At 40.9% G+C, this 27,050-nt stretch overlaps 1 protein-coding gene across 5 annotated transcripts in view; it reads right to left on the reverse strand.

Annotated features, from left to right (window-relative positions):
* The window catches only part of szt2 (SZT2 subunit of KICSTOR complex), a 104,001-nt gene that overhangs the window by 12,664 nt on the left and 64,287 nt on the right, over positions 1-27,050 (reverse strand). For 4 of the 5 annotated variants that reach the window (XM_075485002.1, XM_075485003.1, XM_075485001.1 and 1 more), the window contains 17 exons: positions 24,186-24,365; positions 22,169-22,354; positions 21,480-21,688; positions 21,225-21,391; positions 20,730-20,827; positions 20,460-20,592; positions 19,015-19,145; positions 17,644-17,691; positions 16,589-16,710; positions 15,571-15,756; positions 11,951-12,206; positions 11,769-11,848; positions 10,481-10,606; positions 6,685-6,887; positions 6,217-6,313; positions 4,717-4,797; positions 3,738-3,812 (listed from right to left, as the gene is read on the reverse strand). In XM_075485002.1, coding sequence (XP_075341117.1) covers positions 3,738-3,812; positions 4,717-4,797; positions 6,217-6,313; positions 6,685-6,887; positions 10,481-10,606; positions 11,769-11,848; positions 11,951-12,206; positions 15,571-15,756; positions 16,589-16,710; positions 17,644-17,691; positions 19,015-19,145; positions 20,460-20,592; positions 20,730-20,827; positions 21,225-21,391; positions 21,480-21,688; positions 22,169-22,354; positions 24,186-24,365 — 2,378 coding nt within the window. The remainder of the gene's footprint in view (positions 1-3,737; positions 3,813-4,716; positions 4,798-6,216; positions 6,314-6,684; positions 6,888-10,480; positions 10,607-11,768; positions 11,849-11,950; positions 12,207-15,570; positions 15,757-16,588; positions 16,711-17,643; positions 17,692-19,014; positions 19,146-20,459; positions 20,593-20,729; positions 20,828-21,224; positions 21,392-21,479; positions 21,689-22,168; positions 22,355-24,185; positions 24,366-27,050) is intronic. The other variant, XM_075485000.1, reaches the window with a different exon arrangement.

Here is a 27,050-nt window from a genome sequence, read left to right on the forward strand (position 1 = left end):
GCTCAAACTAATGCGCAGTAAAGAGGTCTGTGTCCCGGTGTAGGTTGCACCCACAGCTAAAAGGATACAGTTCTGTGATATTTTTTATTCTATTATTATTATTATTATTATTATTATTAGTAGTAGTAGTAGTAGTAGTATTATCTTATTGAATTGTATGGCTTATGTTGTGTTGTATTTCTAGTATTGTACTCTTCTTACTATGATTGGCAGAGCATACGAATTAGCAGGACATGCTAAATATGAATAGCAGCTAAGTCATTTCAACTGACTATCTGGTGTGTGTTATGACTGGCCATATCCATGTGCAACAAACAAATTGACTGAGTCATTTTGAAGACTTTTTTTAAATATGTGGATTACAACATGTACAAGGAGCACGGGATGTACCAAGAGTAAGATGCTACATAGGGGTGTTTCTAGTGCGAAGCAACATTACCCTTTTGGAGGATTTAGCAATGTAGGGAATCTGAATATATTTCACTGCCATGACAATTTATTAAGGATTTTATATTCATGTGAATGTTTTGCTTTAGTTGTATGAATGACTGCCAATTAATGTTGCTTTGTCTTGTAGGAGGGGCTTCTAATATTAGGCCTGGAGCAGAAGGGATCCGTCTAGCATGGGCCTGCAAAGGCAGCAGAGACAGAGCCCTATGGCTAAGGGCCTGTTGGTTCATTTTGAAGACTTTTGTAAATAGTTACCGTAGTTGTTTTATTTGTTTCTTCCCCTACAATGTACCTTTGTTACTTTACTGGTGAAGGAAATAAAAATCAATCACCAGGTGATGTCTTGAGTCACTCCTCCTCCTTCCACCCCTCAGCCAAATCCTACAGCCTGACATGTTTAGATTTAGCTGCATCTTATCGGGTTCTCAAATCATGGTTCCAATGGCAAATTCAGGTTTTGTTTGGATTCTGGCAGTGTTGAGCAAACAGTCAAACATTTAAACGGTTAACAGTGAACAAAGTTAACGTCAGCTGTGTTTGGATGCACACTTGTTTTTGTGCAGATACTCTTGTTCCAGCTGTAAAAGAAGTAGTGTGTGACGGCTCTCACAGATAATGTGTTAGCAGAGCAGGAGACCTTTCCAGAGGTCCTGAGCTGACCTTCACCCGTGAAGGAAGGAACACATAGAAGACGCTGCAGTTCATCAGTGTGGAGGATTAGTAAAGGTGGAATTCAGCGAGTGTCTGGAGAAAGGTGGGGCACCTTGTACTTAGAAAGATGATGCCCCAATGCCAGGAAGGTCATTGGTCTGTCAACAGACATGGTCATAGTGGAGCTTTCATGATTTGAAACAAACGTGACGTCAGATCTGGCCCATGACTGTCTGAAAAGTCTCTCCCATGTTGTTGAAATGCTCACTGAATTGACCTCTGATAGACCCTTTAAAATCACTGAGGAAGGGTCTCTTCACCATACAGAGGCATGTGTACATACAGTATTCTATCCCTCTCCCTGGAACTCTCTACCAAAAGAACTCGGGTCTGCTTCAACCGCAGAGTGCAAATACATCTGTTCTCCCAAGCTTTCAGCTGGGCGAACAGTGTGTAATTAACTTTCAGATTTTCATCCTATTTTCTGATTTTGTACGTAGTCTTATATTTTTATGAATCCGCTTCTTCTTGCTTTGATCTGTGTGTAAGCATATCAAGCGTGTGTCTGGTGTATGAAATGCGCTGAACAAATAAAACTGACTTCACTTTATTTTTACACTTTGGTACTCCCACTTTTGCTTATGTGATCGACCTAAATGCATGCATGCAGATCTTTGCACACATGTAGCACACATCATTTCATCAGTGGTGTTGGCCACATATGATACAAACATAGACAAATTGATGCAGTGACCTGGGTACCTATTTTAGGCTTCTGCTCCTTTTTGTCTTGTTTCTACAGATCTGGTTATTTGTTTCTCTCTTTAAATCAAGCTACGTCGAAGACAGTACTTTGGCTGGATGGGAGAGATAGAGAGAACAGTGATGGTCGAACAAGATAGAGATGATTCCAGGACTGCATTCTCCAGCAACCAAGCAGTGAATAAAAGAAATAAAACGGCTACGTTCTAAAGCACATGGCTTATTTTCTGTGAATGCAGCCAAGGTCTACAATAGCTTAAGTCTATCCATTGTGGCTTCTGTGCTCTCAATGTATCTACTGTTCCACAGACACACAGCCATTCCTCTGATAAAGCAGATCGTTCCTGCTTTTTGCCTGCTATGCTGAATCTGAGCCGGCTCCAACAGAAACATGCTGAAGGACCAGCTGTTAAACTTCTAACCCCGTCAGCAGCAAACGAACCATTGAAATAATTACATCTCTGTCAGCCATCTCATCATACAAAAATCTTTGCTGGATCTGGTTCTTTAAGAGGTTTTGGATCTTTCAGTCTGTAGGTTTCGCCTCATCATAATATCCACTGTAATTTTTCCATGCTCTCCAGGAAAGCACTTATTGAAGCCATTTTCACACATGAACTGCAGCCAATATGAAATATTGTATATTATATATTATGATATTCTTAATCTGGAAACTGACTGTAGAGGAAACCCAAGTGGAGAGCACACAAAGCACGACATAATGCAAAAACTGTTTGCTGATTTAATGAGAAACAATGTGTCCATTGAAATCATTACTACATGTATGTGAACATATTGAAAAATACAGATATTTAGGAAGCAGCAAAAATCCTCCTCCCTCTTGCTGGTCGGGAATCCTCTGGACAGTTTCTGGCTCTAATCACAAATGTGCATTCATATATTTTCAGGACTTTATTTTTGGGAACTAGCAGGACAAAGTACAAACAATGCGCAGTTTGTATGATATCAGAACTTACTTCCTCATATACAGCTCATGTAAATAATGCCATGACATTTCAGGTCAGCAACACACGTGTGAAAATGGCTTCAAAGACATTTAAAAAAAGCCTTTACATGCACTGTTGTGCTCTGGGGTTGAAACATTGTTGGATTTATTTATCTTTTTCTTATTTCCCTACAGAGTGTCACACTTTCACTGGTGGAAACATCACTGAAAGATAAGTTAAGAGACAACATGCTACTCTTCATACTGACTTCTACAGCAAAGACTATCTGCCCACCAAATATGTAGAAAGCAAAAACATTCCATTACAATTATATCCGACTGCAGCACCAACAACTAAAGCTAAATAACACAGAATACAGCAATGAGCAAACAGGTCCACACTGGTCTGACCAGCTTCTTCTGGGGATCTGCTTGTTTTTGGCTTCATTTTCAATTGTGTTTCAAATCTAAATCACATTCTTAAAAGTATTCCTGAAGTGCCCTGAAGTATGACATGCAAAATGGGACTTTTTACACCATGTCTCTCAAAGCAAATTTTACAAACAATTTAGGATTTTTTCCTACAGTATACATAACGAGATTACAGATTATTGGGAGAACGCAAAGCCATTTTATTCAACTCAACTGTCTTGTTAAGCTCTGAAGTTGAAACAGAGCCCTAGGACTGTCGTCTACCTATTTTATTGTACTGACCACTGGAACCACCTTCAAGAAACCCTAAACAACATGCATAGCACCAAAAGCTCTACCACAACCCTTCTGAGTGCATAGACCTTATTGGACTCCACTGGTTTATACAAAAAGATCATCATCCCTGCCCTTGTTCATGCTCAAACCCAGGAGGAACCCATAAAAAGTGAAGTGCTGTGCTTTCATACAGTAGTGCAGATTAACATCACACATTTACCTGGGAGTTGACAGTCAGTCCCATTGGAATGCGGGAACACTCCAGCGCATACTGCTTCACACAAAAGTAACACCCCTGTCAGAAGGAGAGGGCACATGGACAACACCAGCTGTCATTCCTTCAGTTTGTTAAACCAATCAATGGGGGAGGAAATAAATTCCAACTAAACATACAGTAAGTGTTAAATGACAAATTAGGAAACAAAACTCAGACGACAGGAAACTTAAAATGATGAAGCCAGACATATAAAAACAAGTTGTAAAATATCAGGTCAAATTTGGTGTGCTAAACAAAAAGAAAACCTAAACATTTGTTATTCAGCTTTATTTTACCTGCCTAAGTCTGGGAAATCGTTTGTATTATGACTTCTATGGCTCCATAGTAGATTCTGAGAGAATTATTTCAGTGAGGTCAGGATATCTGCTTCAGACTACATTTTTTTGTGACCATTCCAGCAGCGAGGCTTTAGGAATAACATCATCAGTCAGTGGCTTCACCATTTATATCTAGCTATGGGATGCACTTTTTGTGGACGAACTGTAATAATTCTTGCATCCTCTGAATTTCTAACTTCTTATCTAGTATATACATTCACAACAGCCTCAGATGAACTTTGTGCTTATAGCTGCTGAGCTGACGGCTTGTTGCAACATATCCACAGAATATTGCAATAGAGTTGTACTCAATCGTGTTCTATTTCAATAAATGTTCTCTTAGTTACCGTCAGATGACGCAAGACTTGTAACTCTTATTTAAACTAGTCTTACAAGAATTTAAAGTCACATTCCGCGATCAAAGAATAAGGCTATCTACATTTAGACATTTCCTCTTTTATATCAAATGTGTTATCAAGTCTAAAAAGGTTCACCTTATTGGCACTGATATCCTCAGGATATTCGTATCCGATGTGATACTGAAAACAACTAAATAAGCTAGAGATCATAGTGGTCCTGAGTGCCCCTCATGATGTAAATCTCACCTGGAAAGCCAGTTCCATCAACACAATCCCTCCTGGCAGCGCTCTCTGTAGGTGATATGCCATGGCACCAGATGCTGCAGTCTGAATAACAAATTTGAAAAAAATCTTAAAATCACCACCAGAATTCGCTTGATACAGTATGAAGTCTTTTAAGGCAGAACCACTGTTTATTATACCACCCATATAATATTTCATGGTGAAACTGACCCAGACCACTTCTGTGAGTAGCAATGGGGATTTATTAATACTATTCAATACTCTCTTTGGTAAAAACACTAAACAACGAAAAATACGAAAAAAAGACACATCCATATATCTATAAGTATAAACATTTAAGGGATAAATTTCCCAGTCAAAGAAAATGAAGGGTTTGCAATGGTCCAGTAAAAGTCCAGACCTAAACCAAATTGAAATGCTGTGACTTGAGAGAGCTATGCAAAAACAAAACCTCAGTTCATTGAGGCAAACCTTAATGAACTGAAGCTATATTGTAAAGTCAAAAAGACTGAGAGACTGACAAAGTCATGTAAAAAACAATTAAGTCAAGTTACTTTTACTAAAAAGTGGTTTTACCAGCTATTAAGCCTTAAAGGGATAGTTTGCCTCTTTTGACATGAAGCTGTATGACATCCCATATTAGCAATATCATTTATGAACATTGACTTACCCCCTGCTGCGTCCTGTGAGCCGAGTTCCAGCCTCGTTTTATTGTTGACGAAGGTAGTCCGGCTAGTTGGCTAGGGTCCCGAAAATAAAGCGTCTTGCTTCTCAAAACAATATGCGTTCAAAAGAGTAATACATTTGCATCACAAAATCGTCCCTCCAGAAAAAGTCAGACCTCGCAATCGCTTGGCGCTATTTTTGCCTCCCTTCATATCAATGCGTTCAGCCACCTGCCAATAGCTGCACCTGTTACGGTGTTTCCTGCTCGGAAGCAGGGGACTCGTCGGTCTGCTCTTCGGTCTGCAAGGTTTACATAGCCCGCAGTGATACGAAGGGAGAGAAAATAGCGCCAAGCAATTGTGAGGTCTGACTTTTTCTGGAGGGACGATTTTGTGATGCAAATGTATTACTCTTTTGAACACATATTGTTTTGAGAAGCAAGACGCTTTATTTTCGGGACCCTAGCCAACTAGCCGGACTACCTTCGTCAACGCCAAAATGAGGCTGGAACTCGGCTCACAGGACGCAGCAGGGGGTAAGAAAATGTTCATAAATGATATTGCTAATATGGGATGTCATACAGCTTCATGTTAAAAGAGGCGAACTATCCCTTTAAGGTGTTCTTAATTTTCACTTGATTCTGCATTTGAGCTTATTTAGCCTTAATTAAATAAATAATGACATGGTATCATATGTCATGAGCTGTTTTTCCTATGGTGGTGTATTTACCTAATTTTAAGACCTGGTAAGAACCTGACAAGTTTGAATTTTTGTATGTATGTGTATGTATGCGTGTGTGGAGAAAGAGGCTTTTGTGTTTTTGGGATGAAAACTAACCTTTGGGCTGTCCTCACTCTTCTGCTTTACATAAGAAAAGGACATCCGTCCTTCCATTGACATAGAGTTCAACATTGCTGCTCGGTTCCGGGCAATGCTGTAAGAGGTGGTGGGATGGGTGTGGAGGAGAGAGGTCAGTGAGGATAAAGTTCAACCAAAAAGGACTAAGAGACCACCACTAGTATGTAGTTCACGCATAAGACATATTTCAGAGTTAAACAGATTGAGCTTTGGCAGTGACAGATAAGACAGGCAGCTGCTGTGTTTGCTTTTAGTTACATTAAACATAGGGCAGCACTGGTTGGAGGTGTGTTGGTGTAGAAAAAAAGATGATGACCAGTGTAGCAAAACACTGTGATGCTGTCTGCTTTGTGGGAGGGACTTGCAGCATTGAAAAACAACGTAAAAGACAATGTCAGCTATAAGCATCTAAAGTCAAGAGAATACAAAACTCTCGCCACCACAGACCTGCGGGCTGGAGACTGAGGCCGGACCTGAACCAAAATGAAGCCCATGCTCTGCAGGTACTGGACGTACTGCTGAAGGAAGTTGCTGGAAATCTCAAGCAGCCAGGGTTCTTCCTTCAGTCGGCTGGGAAGCATATCAGCTGAGTCAGTGCTGTAGCTCCGGTCTCGGCCTGAAGCTGTGGAGTCGCTGGAGCAATGCCTTTTCTGGCACACACATATCATCATTTCAAGAACAGAACACAGCATATCACTTAAACACTAAAAAGGCTCAGACCAGATCCTAACATGAGCTCTGGCTGATCCAATCACAAGGGGAGAGCACTAAGTACAAGTTGGAACCATTCAGGGGGGACTAACGGACGCTCATGCCACATTTTTTATAATAATGTTTATACAAATATCCCCTGAGCCGCTTTGAAGTACCATCTACTTATCTGACCTGATTCCATGAGTAAGAATAAGCTTGCCGGTTATTCCCTACTTCTGGCCGGACAGTTTTTGAAGGTCACCATATTTGTCAATATGTTTGGTTGTCCAAAGTATTTAAGACAGACCTAAGCAAATAAAATTGAAAAGTTTGACAAGCTCCCCCCATGAGGTGTCAGGGGTTCGCATGTCCCAATGATTCTGGGAGTTATGTTGTCCGGGGCTTCAAGCCCCTGGTAGGGTCACCCAAGGGAAACAGATCCTAGATGAGGGACCAGACAAAGAGCAGCTCCTAGGACCCCCTATGATGATCAACATATTTAGAGTCACAGGTCACCAGGGCCTTCCCCATGACCCAGGCCTGTGGGCGGGGCCCGGCAGCGAGGTTGGACTCACTCTGGAGTTGCCCATGGTGAGAGCGGGCGTGGGTATACTCATTGGTCCCCGGCTGTGTGCCTGCACATTGGGGTTTACCTCGGTGGACGAGAGGGTAGCCTCCCTCCACCTTCGGGTGGGGAGATGGGTCCTGACTGTTGTTTGTGCTTACGCACCAAACAGCAGTTTAGAGTACACCACCCTTTTTGGAGTCCCTGGAGGAGGCACTGGAGAGTGCTCCTGTAGGAGACTCCCTCGTTCTGCTGGGGGACTTCAATGCTCACGTGGGCAATGACAGTGAGACCTGGAAGGGCGTGATTGGGAGGAACGCCCCCCCGATATGAATCGGAGGGGTGTTCTGTTGTTGGACTTCTGTGCTCGTCATGTACTGTCCATAACGAACACCATGTTCAGGCATAAGGCATCAGGCATCCGGGCACGTCCCCCTGGGAGGAGACCCCTGGGAAGACCCAGCACACGTTGGTGAGACTATGTCTCTCGGTTGGCCTGGGAACGCCTCGGGGACCCCTCGGAAGAGCTGGAGGAAGTGGCCGGGGACAGGAACGGCTGCTGCCCCTGCAACACGACCCTCGGAGAAGCAGCAGATAATGGATGGATGGAAGAGTGACAAGCTATCCATTAACCACTTTAGCTTGCAAAATGAGATGTGTAGCGACCACTGAATATGACATCAGTGTCATAGATATCACCCAAATGGAAAGAATTAGTCTGATCCCACATTTAAGTAAACATCTCTTGATCTGGTGTTTAATACCTTTTAAGACACTGTGGGTACGTTGTGGTGGCAGGCAGAATGTAGTATTATTCACAGCTGAGCATGGCATGACTTTGCTAAAGCAGAATGACCCCAATGCAATAAAAAACCCTTTGGAGGATGGAATTGGTGTTTGCAACTGGAAAGACATGGAGGGAGGTCCTGGCATTAAAACATCATTCTGAACAAGACAGTGTCAGAAAAATCACTCATAATCTATCATTTTTATCTAAAAATATTGGAAATGATGCAACATTTAGAAGGGAATTTCTGCCGAAACTAAGGGAGTAAATCCATGCTTATAGACTGCATTGATGGTGGTGAATTTAGAACAAGTCAAGTGAAATTTATTTATAAAACACATTTAAAAACAACCGCTCATTGACCAAAGTGCTGTACAATTTCTTTACAATTTAATTAATGTTAAAGGCAAAAAAGTGAATAAATTTAAAGCAATAAATAAGGGGGAACAAAAGAAAAATAATTGAATTCTCATAAGATATTAAAAGCCAAGAAATAAAAGTGTGTTTAAGAATAAGCCGGGAGGGGCACATTAAGTGTTGAAGCCTGCTGAACATGCCGTGGGCAGTCATTTCATACTTTTTGGGTTACGTTAGCAAAGGCTTGGTCTTCTCTGTGCGCAAGTCTTGGTTTAGAGACAACTAGAAGCATCTGATAAGAAGATCTGAGTGATCTAAAAGGTATGGATAGGTGCATATGGTTGTAAGAGGTCAGGAAGATAAAAAGAAGCTGGACCATTAAGTGCTTTAGAAGTCAACAATAAAACCTGATCCAAGAACTGTTTCAAATACGTGGGCCAGTCGTGGCCATCAAACAGGCCGGGGCAAGGTCAGGCACCAGGTAGTTCCTAAAACAGGAGCCAGTAAAAGGGAAACATGTACTGGGGAGATGAGCTCACACTTACACATTGGTGTTAAATAAATGAGCTGCAGTACTCTGCACCGACAGCAGCCGTGAAAGGGAAGTCTGGCTAACACCAACATACAGAGCGTCAGAACTGTCCAGCTGGGATGTTGTCAGTGTCAAATATCACACCCAGGTTTACATTTTTTACATCTGGATTCACATAATGTTTAAAGCCACCCAGATCCCAATTAGAAGCAAAACAACATTAAAAAAATGTATTATTTCAGTTCTGTCCTTGTTAAAATTCCAAAAGTTCAAAGCCATCCAAGCTTTTATTTCTGAGAGACACCAACAGTGGTTTTAGTGGTTTCGAAAACATGTAAATCTGGGTGTTATCAGCATAACTATGAATGAGATATCATAAGGGTGGTCACATGCTGCTGTGAGGTCTAAAAGCGTAAGAACACCTGAGTCCGTGACGAATAAGAGATCATTAAAAACTTTAAAAAGTGCAGTTTCAGTGCTAAGAAGGGCTTTAACACTAGAATTAAAGACTAATGATCAATCAGAAAAGAGTTCCACCAAAGTGGGATTTTCAAAACATGTTTGTAGAATGGTATCATGGTATGAACAAAGGACATTTCTGTGGATCTGAGAAAAAAAGTTGTTGCTCATCAGCGTCAGCAAGTTACAGTCACACAATGTGTACAAATGGAAGTGTTGACCATTGTCAAATCGACTCTCTACAAAGAGCTGTCAACCAACAAAGATCCTTCCAAGAGCAAGAACTGTTAGTATTCTACAAGGTTCCAAAGAAACTCATCTTCTGAGCAACTAAAAGCCCTGTCATATTAGCTCATTAGTCCACCATCTTATGTGCATGGCTGGGTTGCAAGGAGAAAGTCATTGCTCTCCAAAAAGAGCAAAGCTGCCCTTCTGCAGTTGGATATGCAAACCAAAAGGCTAGACAAGTAAAATACAGTGTGAGTGAGTGAGAAGTATTATGTTGAAGTATTCCAAAGTATCACCACTTCGTGGTTTGGGTACATCTGATCCAGGATCGCTTACAATGAAATTTTAACTATACATCTTTTAAAGAAAAACAGCACGATGAACTGAATCTTACCAGAAGACATGCTGATCAAAGAGAGAAAGTTTTTCTACCAATAAAAATGGTTAAAGATAAATACAGGTAATATTTTTGAATGGTCTGGAAATATGTCAAATTGTCAGGAGTCTTGTTTTCTTAACTGAGAGGGGCTAACAGCGTATGGGGTACAGTGAATAATACTGAACTACTCTGTCGTAACTAGATCAGTTTCTACAAAATGCTCAATTATTTCAGAACACATACCTTCACCTGGGGCTGTTTCATCTGTTCCTCTTGGATCTGCTTCCGGAAGATGGGATCAAAAAGCAGGGGGGTGGCACAGTAATGGACCAACCTTGATGACTGCTTTAGCGTCTCCAAATCAGTCCCCTGTTAAGATGTTTATTGTTACAACATTTTGAGACATTCAGTGGGATGACTTAAAAACAAAAGTCTAAACCAACTTTACAAACAAGAAGCAAGTCCACAGCCCTCCATACTGTAGATAATTAGGATCAAAGGGAGCTGCAAAATCAAATTTTAACAAGTGATCACTTGACTTGGAGTCATACAGATACAATATAGAACATACAATAATGTTGCTGTGTAAAATGTAAAAGAAAACCAGAATGCTATGACTTGTAGATCTCATAAACCAATATCTTATTCACATAAGAACATAGATAACACAACAAATATTAAAAGTGAGAGATTTAACTATTTCATAAAAAATATTAGATAATCTCGGAATTTTAAGGCAGCAAAATGTCTCAAAAAAAGTTGGGAAAAGTAAATGGTACTTTCAAGAAAAAGTTGGTGGAACATAGTTAATTGGCAACCTGTCAGTAACCAGGTTGGGTATAAAAAGAGCATCTTAGAGAGGCAGAGTCTCTGAGGAATAAAGATGGGGTTGAAGTTTAGCAATCTCAAAGAAAATAATTTACAAATTGTGAAACAATAACGAATTAATGCTACACATCATAAAATTGCAGACTTTGAATATCAATAAATCTGCACTGATTGACCAGGATTGAATCAATATTGGATGACTATGACATGGAAATAGCTGCATCAGTTGAGGAGCACGTTGGGTAATCATTGTCTGTGAGCACAGAGCTCTAGTTTTAGAGCAACTTATGCTGACATCCAAATGACCTCTTTTTTCAGGGAAAGCCTTGCATATTTAAGCAAGACAATGTTAAATAGTATACTGCATTTATTTCAACAGCATGGCTTTGTAGTAGAAAAGTCTGGGTGCTGGACCACCCTGCCTATAGTTCAGACCTTTGACCAATTGAATATACTTTTTGCAACATGAAAAGCAAAATATGGCAAAGAAGGAACTGTTGTAAAAAGAAGGCGAGACGGTGGTAAACCTGGCCCTGTCCCAACTTTATATGTGTTGCTGCTACCAAAGTCAAGCTGAGCTAATGTTTTTCATGAAATTGCAAAATGTTTGACCCTTAAACATATTACGTTTTCTCTTCCAACTTTTTTAGAATTGGGGTTGTGTCTGCTAGAATAACCCATAACTATGATTTGGGATACTTACTGAAATGGGCATATTTGACTGTGCTGACCTCTGCTGCCAAGTCACAAACAAGTTTTCAATCTTCATCTGTTTCTCCATTTCTGTCAGCACAAACACATAACCATTAGCTTACATAGCAGGTGTTTGATGGACTCACTAGATACAAATCATATTAAAATCATCACGATTAGAAGTCCTATTACCTCGCCGCTCAGCAGCTTTAATCTCCAAAAGCTGGCCACCGTGCCGGCCCACCACATCTCCTTCCATCAAGGGTCGGATGGTGCAAACATCCCTCAAGGCCTCATCAAAGGGAAGCAGCTCAGAAGGGAAGTGGAGTGGAGCAAGACTTCGGCCAGAACCTCCCAGCCTTCCCTGCTCTTTACTGGGTAAAGGAGGAACTGCACTTCGCAGCAATGCGTCAGGCTCCATGGAGGGATTAAGGAATGGGTTTGGGTCCTGGAAAAGAAAGATGGAGTAAAAGACATAGTAAATAGCTTTATTCCATTAATTCATCTATATTTCATACCTGCTTTATCCTATTCAGTATTGTGAGAGGACTGGAGCCTATCCCAGTTACTAACTGGAAAGAGCCAGGCACACCCTGGACTGGACACCAGTCCATTGCAGTATCAATACAGAGACAAACAAAACAAACAACCATGCATACTCGCACTCAAAATCACAAATTTTTTTTAAAATACATATTTCTAGAATGTGGGAGGAAGCCCAAGTACCCAGAGAGCATCAGTGCAAGCAAGAGGAGAACATGTGAAGCAATATTCAACATTAATGACTGAAAGTTAGTCTTCTCCGTTCAATAAAAAAGAAGAAATAAAACACATTTTAGGAGACTGATAAACACTGAGATTTGATTTAAACTGTGATTTTGGTTGTTATCAGCGCTCACTTCAAAGGCCTGTTTCTCTGCTGGGACAGGATTGCTCTTTGTGCCTATGGAACCGGCAACTTACACATTTGGAAAGAGCTACATGTGGTCCCATCCAGTAAAAATCTTTTCAAAGAAGGCCTTGTGTCACAGCCACTGCTGCTACTCCAGGGCCAGCTTAAGTGTTTCTTTTCTTTTCCTGGTTTTTCCTTCCACCAGCAGTAGGGAATGCCATGCTGCCCTGACACACCAGATTTATGTTGTTTGTTAATTATTCTTCCTTCTATAAATATTTTGTTGCTTCCCTTTTTCTTTGCCAGATTGTTTTTGCATTAACTTCGTTATCCTGGTCTTTCAGAGTCTTATCATCTTGTTTCATGTTTTTGGAATTTTGGATTGTTGGATTACGTCATCCTAAAATAAATATACTTTGGATTACCATCTACTTCACCTGTCTCTGTGTATCCGCTCCGGGGTCCACACTTCTCATCAAACCGTGACACCTTGTATGTTTAAGCAAGACGATGCTAAATCGTACACTGCATCTATCACAACAGAGTGGCTTCACAGTGGAAGAGTCCAGGTGGTGGACTAGCCTGCTTGAAGGTCTTTCACCAACTGGAAAGCATAATCAATTCACCTGCAATGCTTTTCCAACATTCTAGAAGTTCCAAGATATGTTAAATACTTGTTGGGTGCTTTGCTTTGACACTGTTGTCAAACTCCCCCTAAACCATCTCACTATGCATAAAGTTCGTGGGATTTGATCTCGTTGTGGTATTACCGCGGGTTAAGTGCTTTAATTTTGAAATAAATTACCATCAGCATCACCAGCAAAGCACCATCAGACCTTCTCCTCTATGCTTTATGGTGAGAACCACACATGTCGAAAAGATCTGCTCCCGTTTTCTGCATCCAACAAAGACATGATAGTCTGAGCCAAAATTTCAATCAGAAGACCAAACTAGAGATTTTATCTCGTCTGACTGACGTTGATTCAGCACGTTTCTTGGTCCAAGCAATTGAATTCCATTTTTGGTTTTTGCTGCAATGTAACCATTAATGGCTCATTTACGCACTCTCCTCTGATAAGCTGAAGTTGAAGACAAGCCTGCCAGTCATGCCCTGAGAAGCATTTGTGTAGGCTCTAATCTGAAGTGCAGATAATTGGCAATGTTTGGGCTGACTGGCATTAATGAACCTAGCCTGTGCAGCGGAGTGGAGTCCTGGTCTTTTTGTCCTGGACAGTCCTTGTAACAGCCAGTTTCATCAGAGTGTTTTGCAGTCTTCAGGACATACTGACCTTCATGTCCTTAATCAATATGTTTCCATTTATTTGATGATTAGATCTTTAAGTATGCATCGGTTTAGGGTGCTCAGTGGAATGTCTGCATGGTCAGAATTAAAGTCTTAAAGTTGGTCTGTTATTGGTTAGAGGGGAGGTCTGCTGATTTGATGTCTGTTGCAAAAAGCAGTTGCAACAAATTCCTTCTCAAGCCCTTTGAAAAACACTGCGCAACATTTCATCCTTATTTGTAAACTTACAATTGAAGTCAACTGCACTATGCACTAAATATTCAATTTTGAATTCAAAATGCCAAATCGCCGTTTGCACCGTCACCTAACAGCAAGAGGTTCCTGGTTCGAATCTCGACCTTTTTGTGTGGAGTTTGCATGTTCTTCCTGTGTATGCGTGGGTACTCCGCCTTCCTTCCACCGCCCAAAAACCATGCATGTTAGGTTAAAGGTAGGGTAGGAGATCCTGGATTTTGAGTCCAGCGAAGCTGCATTTTGAAAATACACAGGTAAAAAGTCCCAACCCTTTTCTTCACTTTCCCCCCGAAGGCACGCCTCTAGAGTACATGAACGCGCACGAGCACGAAGGTGCACGAGCGCTGTTCTGACAGCAAGCATCGATTGTTGCCGTATTTAGTATTTAGTATATGATAACTATACGTTTAATAATGCTAGGTGCTAGCCAAGCTGGCTGTAGTTTAGCTTCCTGCCAAGCTTCTGGACGCGTAATTCGTTCACGGAGCAGGGTACGCGCACAGGGGAAAGGAGGGGGAGGGAGGAGCAGAATGCAGTTTGATAGACGGCATCAGAATCCAATCATTGTTAACGGTCCGTTCAGTATGATTGGACAGTGTTTTTCCTAGATTGTACGTTCTAGAGGCCACTAAAACTTTTCATATTTGTGTCAAAATGTTTAATTAATTGGTTGCAATGGGGGTGTGAAGAGTATTTCAAGCAATATGTAAAAAAAATTTCCAGAAAAAGATCCCCTACCCCACCTTTAACTGGTGACTCCTAAATGTGTGTGTGAGGTTGAGTGTGGATAATTGTTTGTCTCTATATGAACCTGTGATGTCATGTTTTGCATTTCATAATGTACCAAGTGTCTTGAATTGGAAAAAGGTCTGGACTGCAGGCAATCCATGCAGTTATATAAGATGCATCACCTTTTTCTTTTTATATTTTATATAGTTTAAATTTTTGGGGAATTGGCCTTGTACATATGCAGATGGCTAGATGCAAAGATCACTTTGTCCAAGCTTGTTAAGCACTTAATTATCACTGTAACTAGTTAGTATGTACCAACAGTCCTTTTTCAATGCAAAAACAACTGATAGCAAATCGGCTGCTTAGACTGTTAATGGCTGTTTGATAGTTACCAGTATGTTGTGGCCTTTATAACAAAGTGAATGGAATGCAGTATCAGTTTGTAGGCCATGTAGCACTTAGAGCACTACAAAAGTTGAGAACATGCTATGTGTTTGCTCATGGATACAAGCCCAGAGGCTGAGTGTGAAGGTGCAATTCATAAGAACTTGCATCTTCTTTGGAAAATGGAAGAAAATAGGAAATTAAATAGAAAATAACAGGTACACGACATGGCAGCAGACCACTTTAGCAACTGTGTCGGTCTCTTACCTGTTTGGAGTCCATTTCGTGAATGGGTGCATCAGAGAAGCAGTAGTGATGGAAGAGGCCCATCTTCTGGTTGAACAGGCAGTGGACAACATGAGCCCTTGCATTCTGCCACTTCACAAGGCGCACCAGCTCACGATTCAGAGAGGCACCCAGGTCCACAGACCAGTTATAGCTGTAAAGGATCACCTAAAGAATTGGATACGATATATGATTGTAAAATGTCTGAATATCGGGTCCTAGCACTTACAGTAGAGATTAGGTTGATTTTTTTAGTGTTAGGTTAACATACAGTGGTAATAATACACATAATTCACAAAGAGTTCATGGGAAAGCACTGAATGAAGGATAACTATTATAGTTCCATTCGTATGTGCACAATTACAGTATCATACTGTAGACAGGTTCCTGTGCAACGGCATCACAGAGGTGCGCACACAACAAGGGGGCGGGCCAATAAAAGAGTGGACTGAGGTCCTGCCAGTCCAAAAATACTCTCTGTACGGCTCATCCTGGGTCTACAATTGCAAAACCTGATTGCATGTCCCAAGTATCTTCTCTTGAGGATTCGTGTGCACATAGATTGTTTTTTTTTTTTCTTTCTTGTAAAAACACTCAGTGACATTCTCAATAATGCGTATCAGACAATGCAATTACTCACTTAGAAATATGACAGATTCATCTGAGACAGTGGCTGGAACTGATTACATTTTTAGCTCAGACTGCATCATTAATGTCACTCAATCTATCATCATGGACTGCTTTGAAAGTTCGATATTCTTTGCATTGTGACAATTAAGGAATCTTGAATCATATATGCTGAGAAACTGAGATCCCAACACTGCTGACAATGAGTAGTTTGAGGCGTCTTGTTGAGTAGGTCTCATTTCTATTACATAGTTTTAGACTCAACTTTTGAGTCTAAAACATGTTCCTTACATCAATACTAAATGGATATTTTTGATTTGTTAGCAATGTTAGCTTGAGGGATAGTCACAAAAACTTCAATGAGCAACATCACCTTTTTGTCCAGGATGCTGAGGAAGATGAACCTCTGGCGGGGAGCCACACCTGTCCCTGCCTGGCAAGGGCTGACCCAATCACTCTGTTCCAGAGCCTCAAAGCGCTGGAAGCCCTTATGAGCTGTACATAGCAAAGAGAAACTCAGTCAAAGCAATATGAATGGAAAAAAGACGTCCCACTGTGGCACATCATTTTAAGAAGGCGCTCTATAACTCTACTGTTGAGTTATCCAGTTTCCTGTTAACTTCCAAACTGTAGAGACGTTTTTACACATGCACCGGGCTTCTGACACGTTCTGTGGTGACATGGGTGAATGCAAATGTCTGCTGTATTTGTTGGGGATTTCTCGTGGAGACTTCCCTCCAACCTCCAAACAAAACCCCCTAAAAGGCCAGCAAGTGAGATAATGGAAGCATCAACTCATCCAGAGCATTAATTGCCTGCGTGAGAGTGTGAAAGTTGCTGCTGCATTGTACCCTCACCCTGTTGCTTTGCATTCGCTCCTCACTATTTTGTATTCCTTAAGATACATGCATTACAAATATCAATGCAACAACCAATTTCAACATGTAAAGAAAACAGTGATTTTCAGTGTCCTTTCTGCAACACATCCTGCCTTCTCTGTGCCCCCACCCTGCCCCCCTGAACCCCCTTTCAAGCAGAGAGTCTCCCACTGTGAAGCACATGTGCAAACAGCAAAGGTCCAGCGTTTACGTGTAAAAACAGCTTATATCAGACAGCACAGGACCATTACTTTGAGATCAGCATTTTTGACACAATTCATTTTCATTTTGACTTTTACTGCTGCTCGGTAGATCTTTTAGAGCTGTGAGGTCAACTTAATCAAAGTATCTCTAAAGGTTTTAGGGGGTTGGTTGTTTTACTCGAAAAGAATACGTTGATGACGCGAGTTTTTCACTTCCAGAACAGGTTTGTTTGTTAATACGTGCATTTATTAAAGAAAAGACAAATATTAAGAAGTAGCTTTCTTTAAAATAGCAATTAGAAACGTCCCATCAGCATCAGTGTTGTTAAGCTCAGAGGCAAACTTACGTGTGAACCTATTTAGCACTGGCGTGTTTTCCTCATCTGAACTGTCTTCTGTAGGCAAACAGAGGTGGCACAAACAGCAAGGCAGCATGGACAGTGAAACACAGCGTGACACAAACTGATGTAAGCAAATGCTTGCAAAATAACACAAATATGTTAGATGGCTTGCATGGACAGAGAAACGGCATAAAAGAGCAGCGGCAAGGAGAGCATGTTGAAAGATATAACATAAAAACCTCAAGCTTGGTTCTTTTTACATGAACTCCACATGAGGTTGAAAGTGTTAGCAACATGCTGCAGAGAGAACTTTAAAGAAGACAACTAACTATCTGTATCAGCTCCACTGCAAAGCTTTTGGTCACAATTATGTCCTCTTTTGTCCTCCCTTTGAATTTCCACTGCATTGAATTAAATAACTTTAATGAATTGCTTTTACCATAATTCTATTTTGCTTTATTCACTGTCAATATCACATTCAAATCCAAAGGCTCCATTTCATTTTGAACAGTTATGACTTGAGAAGAGATAACACATCACCATCACCATAGACTATTTTCAATAGTTGAGCAGTGAGGTACAGTAGGCAACGTTCAGGGTGCCGGAGGAATCCCGTGGATTAGGCAATCCAGACTGATTTGATTCATTTGGAAGCTGTTAAACCCAAATTATTATTATTATTTTTTAAATTCCAGAAGTTTTGTCTTTAACTTCAACAAGATCTCAGAATATATTTCCAGGAAGTCAGAGTAGAAAGGGACATCACTGGTGGCAGCCTCTAATTCTGCATCATGTGTCTTTCTTCGATGACCACTAAGAAAGCCCACCTACAGTAACAGACCCACCCATCCAAGTGCAGTTTCATCTGAGCTGCACTTCCTTTATCGTCTATGATTCCTCCAGCTGGTTGTTTTCTGTAACACCACTTTACAGTGCAACAGTTGATCAATGTCACTGGTTCACATGCTCTGTTGGGTTTATTTGGTAGATGAGATCTGACACAAATCCACCCTTAAATTCCAAAATTGCAATGATGCCAAGAATTGAAGTAGAGTTAAAAAAAAAAAAGAAAAAAAAAAAAAAGGAATTTGATGATTTGTCAGTCACTCAAAATAATATGAAAAAGTTTAAATGAATTTGCAGCAGCCTTCGACTATATAACTATATATAACTACTATGACTATAACTATTGCGAAACACCTGAATATCTGGTCTCTGAGGTTATAATGTAACATTTTGTCATCCATCATGCAAACAAACAAAGGAAGTTAACAGCCATAACTCTGTACTGCAAAGAAAATGTCACTGACAACTGGAGATAATACTGATTGCTGAGCATTTAGGCAACAGTTGTGACTGGCTGGGACAAGCGGTTACCTTGCTCTGTGCTACAGTGCCACTGATGGAAATTGCGGCCAATGAGAATGAAGCTTCTTGTAGCATCTGCAGGCTGGCTGAGGTTCTGGACGAGTGGGAAAGGTACAAATACATCTCCAGAGGGAGGGCGGCTACAAAGGGTTTAAGAGACAGAGAGAATCATTTCTGAGGTGTGTGTGAAACAGTCCGAACAGAAAAATGGTGGCTCATATCTAAGACATGGGGATGAAGAAACCCTGGAGAACAGGTTTGTTTTCACTTTGACTCTTTTATGACCAGCAATGAAGTTGTTGTTTCCTTCAGACAGCACATCCTACAGATAGCCCAGCAGAGTTAATCTACCTCATCCTTCATGTTGGATCCCTCACTGGCTTAAGTTTAGTTCTTCTTTATGTTGGCTTGAAAGAGAAAAAGCAGGCTTATGCTGTAAACCCGTTAAGACTAAGAAGTGCTGGATGAGTCTGTGTAGAAGTCTGTAATCGGCGGATCCACCAAACATGGAGAAGGGTACAGAACTTTTACTCGGCCATTTTCATTTTAAAGTTCTTCCAGACGGCGGAGTCGACAGAACCAAAGTCATCTGTAAACTCTGCCAAGTTGAATTGTCTTCTCACCGTAGTAGTTCCAGTCTAAAATATCACTTAAAGGCAAAACACACAACTGATAGTAGCAAGTCATTTAAGGAAGCAGACAGTGGAGCGAGGCTTCTACATAGCGATGCTGATGTTAAAAGTGTGTTTGCACAGCAAATGTTATGGCACTTTCATTCATATGGCAGCACATTTAAAATAAAACTAAATGCTAAAGGCTATACACTACCTTTGAATTCATTTTTGGATTCTGCGTACAAATGTGATTAATCGTGATTAATCAGGGAAATCATGTGATTAATTAGATTAAACATTTTAATCGTTGCCCAGCCCTAATTTTGCTGTCTTGGATTAAATCATTTGGGAAATTTGTAAAAAAAAAAAAAAATACAAGCCTGTAAACAAAGTGCTTCAAAATGTGCATTTAAAGAAGTGAAAGTTTACATACTAAACTTTTTAATAGTATGCAATCCTATACTATACTAACATGTTGTGCCTCTAGTAGGCTTCTACCATAAGAAATGAGAGAGATTCAATTTAATTTGAAACTGTTAAGACACAATTAAAATTCAGTTCTAGGTTAAAAGATATTTCAGTCACGAGCTGAGAGTGACAGATATATTATATTGAAAGTAGGAGATGAAAGAAGATTAACTATTTGTTAAATCCTATTTAAACTAGCAGTGATCATCAACAATGCAGCTAAGGCTAAAAGGGCCTAAGTCTATGATCATTAAAAAGAAATATCACAGTAACATGTCTGCGGTACCGTTCTGGTTGTCAAAAGGAGGTTTACACTGAAAAGTGATGACTGATAAATGATGATTTGATTGTATAACCAGCACAAAAACTCACCTCGTCTTTTCAAATGCCTTGACTGTTGTATCACTGGCCAGCGAACTGACCAAACTGACAATCTCTACCAAGATGGAAGGCAGCAGGAAGTGGGATGCAACTTCAGCCATGCACTGCTGAATGGAGGGGCAGCCTGTTCAACGGCAGCCCGTCAGAAGGTTACAAACAAGAGATACAGGGAGGTATGTCAGCTCATAGAACAGACCTGGTTTTGTCCGTCCTTTGGAAACACGTTTTCAGAGTCAGTGCGGACAGAAGGTAGAAGCTTACCAAGTTTAGCCATGAAAATAATCCACGGCTGGCAGATATCCTGGTAGACAGGATGCAAAGTGCCCGCGTCTCCCTCCTCTAACTGAGACGCCTGCCTCCTGAACACACACCATATCGCCACACTGCATTAGAGGCTACTTTCACAGGTTTTCTGTGCCAGGAAAAGTGTGGACATAGATCACCATCATATCGTAAACTCAAACAAATTTGATTTTGATAAGTCAGAGTGTAACATGATTCAACACGATGTTTTTTTTCCCATGATGTTAGTTCCAACATCTTACAAAATCCTGCCTCAGTCAAAAACACCAACACATCATTTTCAGTAGATCTTTAGAAAGAAGATCCAGTGAGCCTGGAAAAGTACTTTAAAAGTAGTGATCCATTTTGCAGCAGTTCATACAGAAATGACACTTCTCAAAGCGCTCGCCTCTCCTTCTGTAGAAGCGATACTACCTGCTTGCCATAGACTGCAGCCTTATAGTAACAGCCCACCTCTGGACCTGCTCCAGCTCGACAGCTACAGCCTTCTCATGGCTCCACTGCTGCTTGACATTCTCCGTCTTGTGTCTTCGCCGTGCTACTCGACCCTCCTCTCCCTTCTCCTGCACAATGTCATCAGTCGTCTTGGGGCTCCCGATCTCTCCTGAGTCTGGTTTACTCTGAGAAAAGAAGGGGAAAAAAACCACCATGATCTCTGTCCACAGCATACGCTTTGGCATTTAGCTCAGAATGAACTAAATGACGAACCAGAATGTCCCAGAAGCTCCGGCGCGTGCTTTTGCTGGTGGGTGTGGTGGATTCGGGTGTGCTGGGCCCCGTCACAGGGGTGGCACCTGCAGCTGGGATTAAAGTGATGGGAGAAGGGCTGCTCTTAAAGACCCGCGAGCCGCTGCGCTGCCGGGGGCTGTCCTTCACCTCCTTTACCTCTGGCAAAGATATCAGCTGTCCTGCAGACACTTTCACAATAACACAGAGTTAAATCAAAGTTTGTGGACATTCGCCATTACCAAACACTTCACATAATCAATGTGGTGAGCTACTCTGCCACTGCCTTATTTTCAGTAGGGAAAACCAATAATAATTCAGGCCTGACCACTGGTAGCTTTCATCTCAGCTCCTCTGTTTAAAACGGGCAGAATGGACTGAACATATGGAAATCTGGCTGGTGCGGCGCAGCCCCACATTGAGCCCAGAACTGAACCTGGCAGTCTCTAAGGGCAATACATCCTATTCTTAGGAAAACTGAAAAACATTTCTTCCCAGATTTGGAAAATTGGGGTGAAAAGAGGAAAAACTTCTCTGAAAGAAGTCTATTTAAATCTGCGGTGGGGGACTGAAACAGGTGTTGTTTCTTAAATGCACCTTGGTTGCAAACGACAGTACACAGCACTTCCATTACAGTGAAATGATAACTAACCATTCAGTGATGATCTCACCTTTAGTCTCTTCATTCTGAAATTTGGGGGCTGGAACTCCGAGACAAAGAGGATTTGGCAGGACCCGCAGCTCCATGATGACATCACAGAGTGCATGGCGCAGTGCTCCCTGAAGTTTATCACTCAGTTGTAAGGGGCTGACGTTGCCCTGTTCCCAGATGTCAAAGCGCACATATAGCTGTGGGACTGTTCGATAGAAAGTAGACAAAATAGGTTTTTTTATTTAAAAAAAAAAATTGAAAAAATATATGAATAATGATCATAATAAAAAGGATAATAATAAACAGTAAAGAGAAAACGCTGTTTAAAAATCGATTTTGACGCCTGCCAAGAACACTGTTTGATTTCCTAAGCATGAAAACAACGTTTCTATTCTGAAACAGAACAACACAGTACCAAGGCCCGAGGCTTAGGTGGTTCCAGCATGTCAACGCACAAAGAGTGAGGGCTCGTATTCTGGGCAGAGTCACAAGAGCCAGAGATCAAGTAGGTTTGCTCACAGACTTGTATTAGTCTCAGCAGCAGTAATGAGAACAATGACTGAGAGCAATGCAACTTTGAGCTGCCCTTCACCTGTTGCCTATTTTTCCACTTTTTTTCTCTGTCCTCTTTCACTGGTTACTTATCTGGAAGTATCCTCAGCTCCTGTTGTTACGGCCCCATCAACCCTCTCAGAGTTTAACCTGCTGTCACACAAGCCTTTAGCTACAACTAAATGAGTCATTTTTGGTTGGCTTTCCGTCTGGTCTTTTGCTCCTGAAGCGCAACATTTATGTGACCATTTAGTAAGTTAGTCCTCATTGTGCTGGTAGAAACGTGGTAAGCAAGCTTCATCCCGCATAATCTGCATTCAACTTTGATGTCCAGTTGAGTGAAAGCCGGCCATGGCAAAGAGTCGACTCTGTGCACATCCCTAGTTCCAACCTCTTCCCATTCCAACAAACCCACGGTCCCACAATGCTGTTGATCTTGTGACTGGAATGACAGCCTCTCTAGGCAACACCATCATACTTGCCATGGTTGACACACATTCCCAGAGCTACCTATTTCATAGCATTACCGAAGTTCCCCTCAGTAGAAAAACAGCCTGTGGTGACTTCTTCTTTAAAGAAACAAACGACCAGACCAGACATTATCGGGAAAACGGTGCAACAGACAGCACATCCCAGAATAACAAGGGTTACGCACCCCCGCCACAGAGTGGAGGGATCTCCCTACATGGCCCAACTAGCTGGGTTAAAACCAAAACAAAGTCCCACAAGAATATACTACCCCAAAGTGGGCACCAGGTTAACAGTCATGCAGCTTACCTTACTCTAAAATGCTCACTTTATAACACAATCGATCCCCACGTAACTCGTGTTATTCAGCTGCATGGCACTTCCACTTCCAGCTCTAGAAATCCTTGTGACCACCTGAAGTCTGTAATCTGTATTCTGGCCCCAGTTATTGCTGCTGACAGCAATCAGCTGTTCTGTGCTGCAGCAGAGCTGAGGAGGCGTCTTACTGAACACGCTCTGTTGTTTCAACTCCATGTACAGCAGAGGGGGGGGTTGTATAGTCCATGTGTTTATTAACTTTTGCAGCATTTTTCTTTGCACAATCAGTGCAAGGGGCCCCAGAGCTGTCCCCAGCATAGAGCCAGCACTTCTTTATCAGTTTGTGCTTCTCTGGCTCTGATGCTGCTGCCCAAACAGATGGCTTCAAAGCAGGGTGCACTCTCCACCGCAGACTTCTATAGGATATGCAACATCTTGGTCCACACATTGAAAGACCTAAGTTTAACTATGGAGTACATTTAACAGTATGGGAACGAGTCAGAGATATATAGCGAAGTAAGTTTTTCTCAAAACAGACTGCTTCTTCTTCGGCTGTTTTACAGAACTCGTTTGAATTGAATGAACACTTAACATCTAACCTTGAGCCTTACATTTCTCTGCCTCAAAGCACATCACCAGAACCAGCTATGTCACAACACAGCTTAAACTAAGTGCGGCTACGTCAAAGTTGTGCGCACCTGAACCTGAGCTGATGTTGATGGTTTCCACTTTTACGACAGTTGTTAGCTCGTCAAAATGGTTGGGGTGAAGGGGGGTGGTGCAGTTCTGCGATCTCTGCTGTGTTAAACAGTCCTGAGCTGCAACCTGAAGTGGCCGGCCATGGGAATCCACATAGGACAGGGCAATGCAGGCAATACCTGAAAGAGATACAAAAATATGATCAAAGAACCTATCGGGCCTTCCCAACCTAAATCTTCTCCCCTTCCCTGAGTTTTCAGTTTCTATAAACCACTCAAATGAAAAATAACAGGCTCCCCTTCATAGTGAGCCCACAGTCCCTAACCGTGCAGCAATTAATTCAGATAAAACAAAGATTGATTTCTAAGCCTGATTATTGAATAAGAAAGTTATTTTATTGCAAAATAAGTAAGTTTATAAGTAAGTCTTTAATCCCCACGTGTGTTAACTTCGGCACACCACACCAGTAATGAATGGAGGTCGGTCAGGACACACTTTGGTATTTCAGACACACAAAGTCATTTTACCATTTAAACGACATGTTTCTTGTGTTCAGACTGCTCCACTGTTACCACCTGTATAATCAGGAAACATTTCACTTACAGACAGGAGGTTAAACACAAATACAAACTCATCAGACTTATACCCAAGCAAAATGAGAGGCATGCTACTTTGTATGGAATGATAGGACTGCTAAAAAAATCCATTCATCTGTAAAGGAATAAAAAAGCAAATAAATAAACAGAATAAAGAAATGTTAAAAAAAATAGGACAAATGATAACATTGTTAGAATTTCCCCACGGCGGGTGAATAAAGATTTTTCTATTCTAAAATGCCAATTAAAATCATTTGGTTTTGTTCACATTTATTTGATCGTTTTTATGTATATACTTCTATATATACATTTCTTTCTTTGGTTTGTTTCCGTTCTACTACACTTCATGTGTAATACTGTGTGACCCATCAGATTATATGATCCAACTAGGCATTTTAGTCACAACCCATAGTTTTACACAGTTCTGCACAAACTTTTAATCAAGACCTGGAAGATATGGTGTGAGTGAATATCACAATTTCAAGACCTAAAAATAAAATGTTAAGAGGTGTGAAAACCATACTCTTCTGGTATGACAGCAAATCATGAGACTTCAAACTGGAAATGTAGCTGCAGGTCGTGTCTTAATCACATCTGAACACACACATTTAGGCTTTCTTGAAAGTAGAATAAATTAAGCAGTCTTCTCCAACACCTTTTTTTTTTTTTTTTTTTTTGAGAAAGAGCCGTACAAGGGGTCATCTTATTTTGCATGTTTGAGCAGGTTTACATCAATACATTTAACCCATTACACCAATATAAGCTATTTTAATGGAATGGGAAAAATCAAAAAATTAACCGAGGAGAAAACAGGACAGAGTGAAACACATGATGAGATATGAAACTGAAAAAAGCAACAAGCTTCTCCTCTATTTAATTGGTTATCAGGGTGGTGAGTCCCCAGCTGCCCAAAGGACTGAAATCAAAAAGTTACAACAGCCACAAAGAAGGAAGAGGAAGAAGCAGTAGAAGAAGACAATGGAGTAACATCAAACAAAGCTTTTAACTCTCCATCAGCACAGATTTTATTGTGTTGGTAACGCCACTGTGATGTGTGGAGTTACAAGAGTTTGTAGCCGAGACCATTTTGAGTCCATTTTAGCAAGTTTCCGCCCCCAAGCTCACAAATTAACAGGAAAGCAGAAGACTAGAAGACTAGAAATACTTTGGTATAGGCCTACACACGTTTATTTCCTTCATGTGAATTAGAGCAACACATTAAAAACCAGAGAAAAACGCCAAATTTCACATAATTTCACACAGATCTCAAAAACCAGGCCAGTCATAATTTATTGGCACCTTTTCAAAATTGTGGGAAAATCGTTTTGTTACAAGCATATGATGCTCGTTTAAACTCAGCTGCGGCAAGAAACAGGTGCTGGCAATCCCACCTGAAGCCAGTTAAAGTGGAGAAAACTTGACTCAACTTTTCTTTTTTTTTTTGTTACTTTTTTTAAAATAACAGTTTTACTTCAGCAATAGCCTGAGTAATAAAAAAAACTTCACTAATTAAAAACAACATTGTTCATTTGGCAGCTGACAGATCAGCTTTGCAGAAGGGAAACTTGATACTGAAAAATGACTTCATTAAAATCAAACCTACTTTCAATTGATGGAATGATCAAAGTGTCAAGGATTTCATGGCACACCTGTTCATTTACACTAGAGGCCTCCCCATGTCCTTAACCTGACATGCAAACTTGAACTCCATCTTTATCTGGAATGCTATTAACTTCAATGAAAAGTTGCTTTTTCTGGCATGTCTCTTCCTGTTAAATGCACTAATGTTTTGTGAAATGTCACATTTTGTTAAAGGTGAAATTAGTTGTAAATAGTGATATAGCTTTTATTTTAGTCAAATGAAATTGTGTTTTGTGAAAAGCTAAATTTTGTGAAATATTATGTTTTGTCAAATGTTGAAGTTGCCTTTGGTGAAATGTTCTTGTTCTGTTCTGTGAAATGATCCTGCATTTGAACAATGTTGAGTTCTTTCAATGATTTTTGTTGTGGCTGCATTTTAAGAAATGTTGTGGTTTGCAAAGTTTCCTAACCTTTAGTCAAATGTAATTGCATGGTGTAAAAGGTCATTGCATTTGGTGAATTGTGTAAAAACATTGTCATGTATTCTCTTCTGCTGTTGTGTTTTATACTTCAGAGGTACTGTAAATAAAAAAAACAGAGGCAGAGCCTTCAGTTATAAGGCCTCTCTCTGTGGAACCAGCTGCCAGTTTGGGAGGCAGAGCCTTCAGTTATCAGGCCCCTCTCTGT

The sequence above is a fragment of the Odontesthes bonariensis genome, chromosome 15 (genome assembly GCF_027942865.1).
Source record: "Odontesthes bonariensis isolate fOdoBon6 chromosome 15, fOdoBon6.hap1, whole genome shotgun sequence".
Classification (NCBI taxonomy): Eukaryota; Metazoa; Chordata; class Actinopteri; order Atheriniformes; family Atherinopsidae; genus Odontesthes; species Odontesthes bonariensis.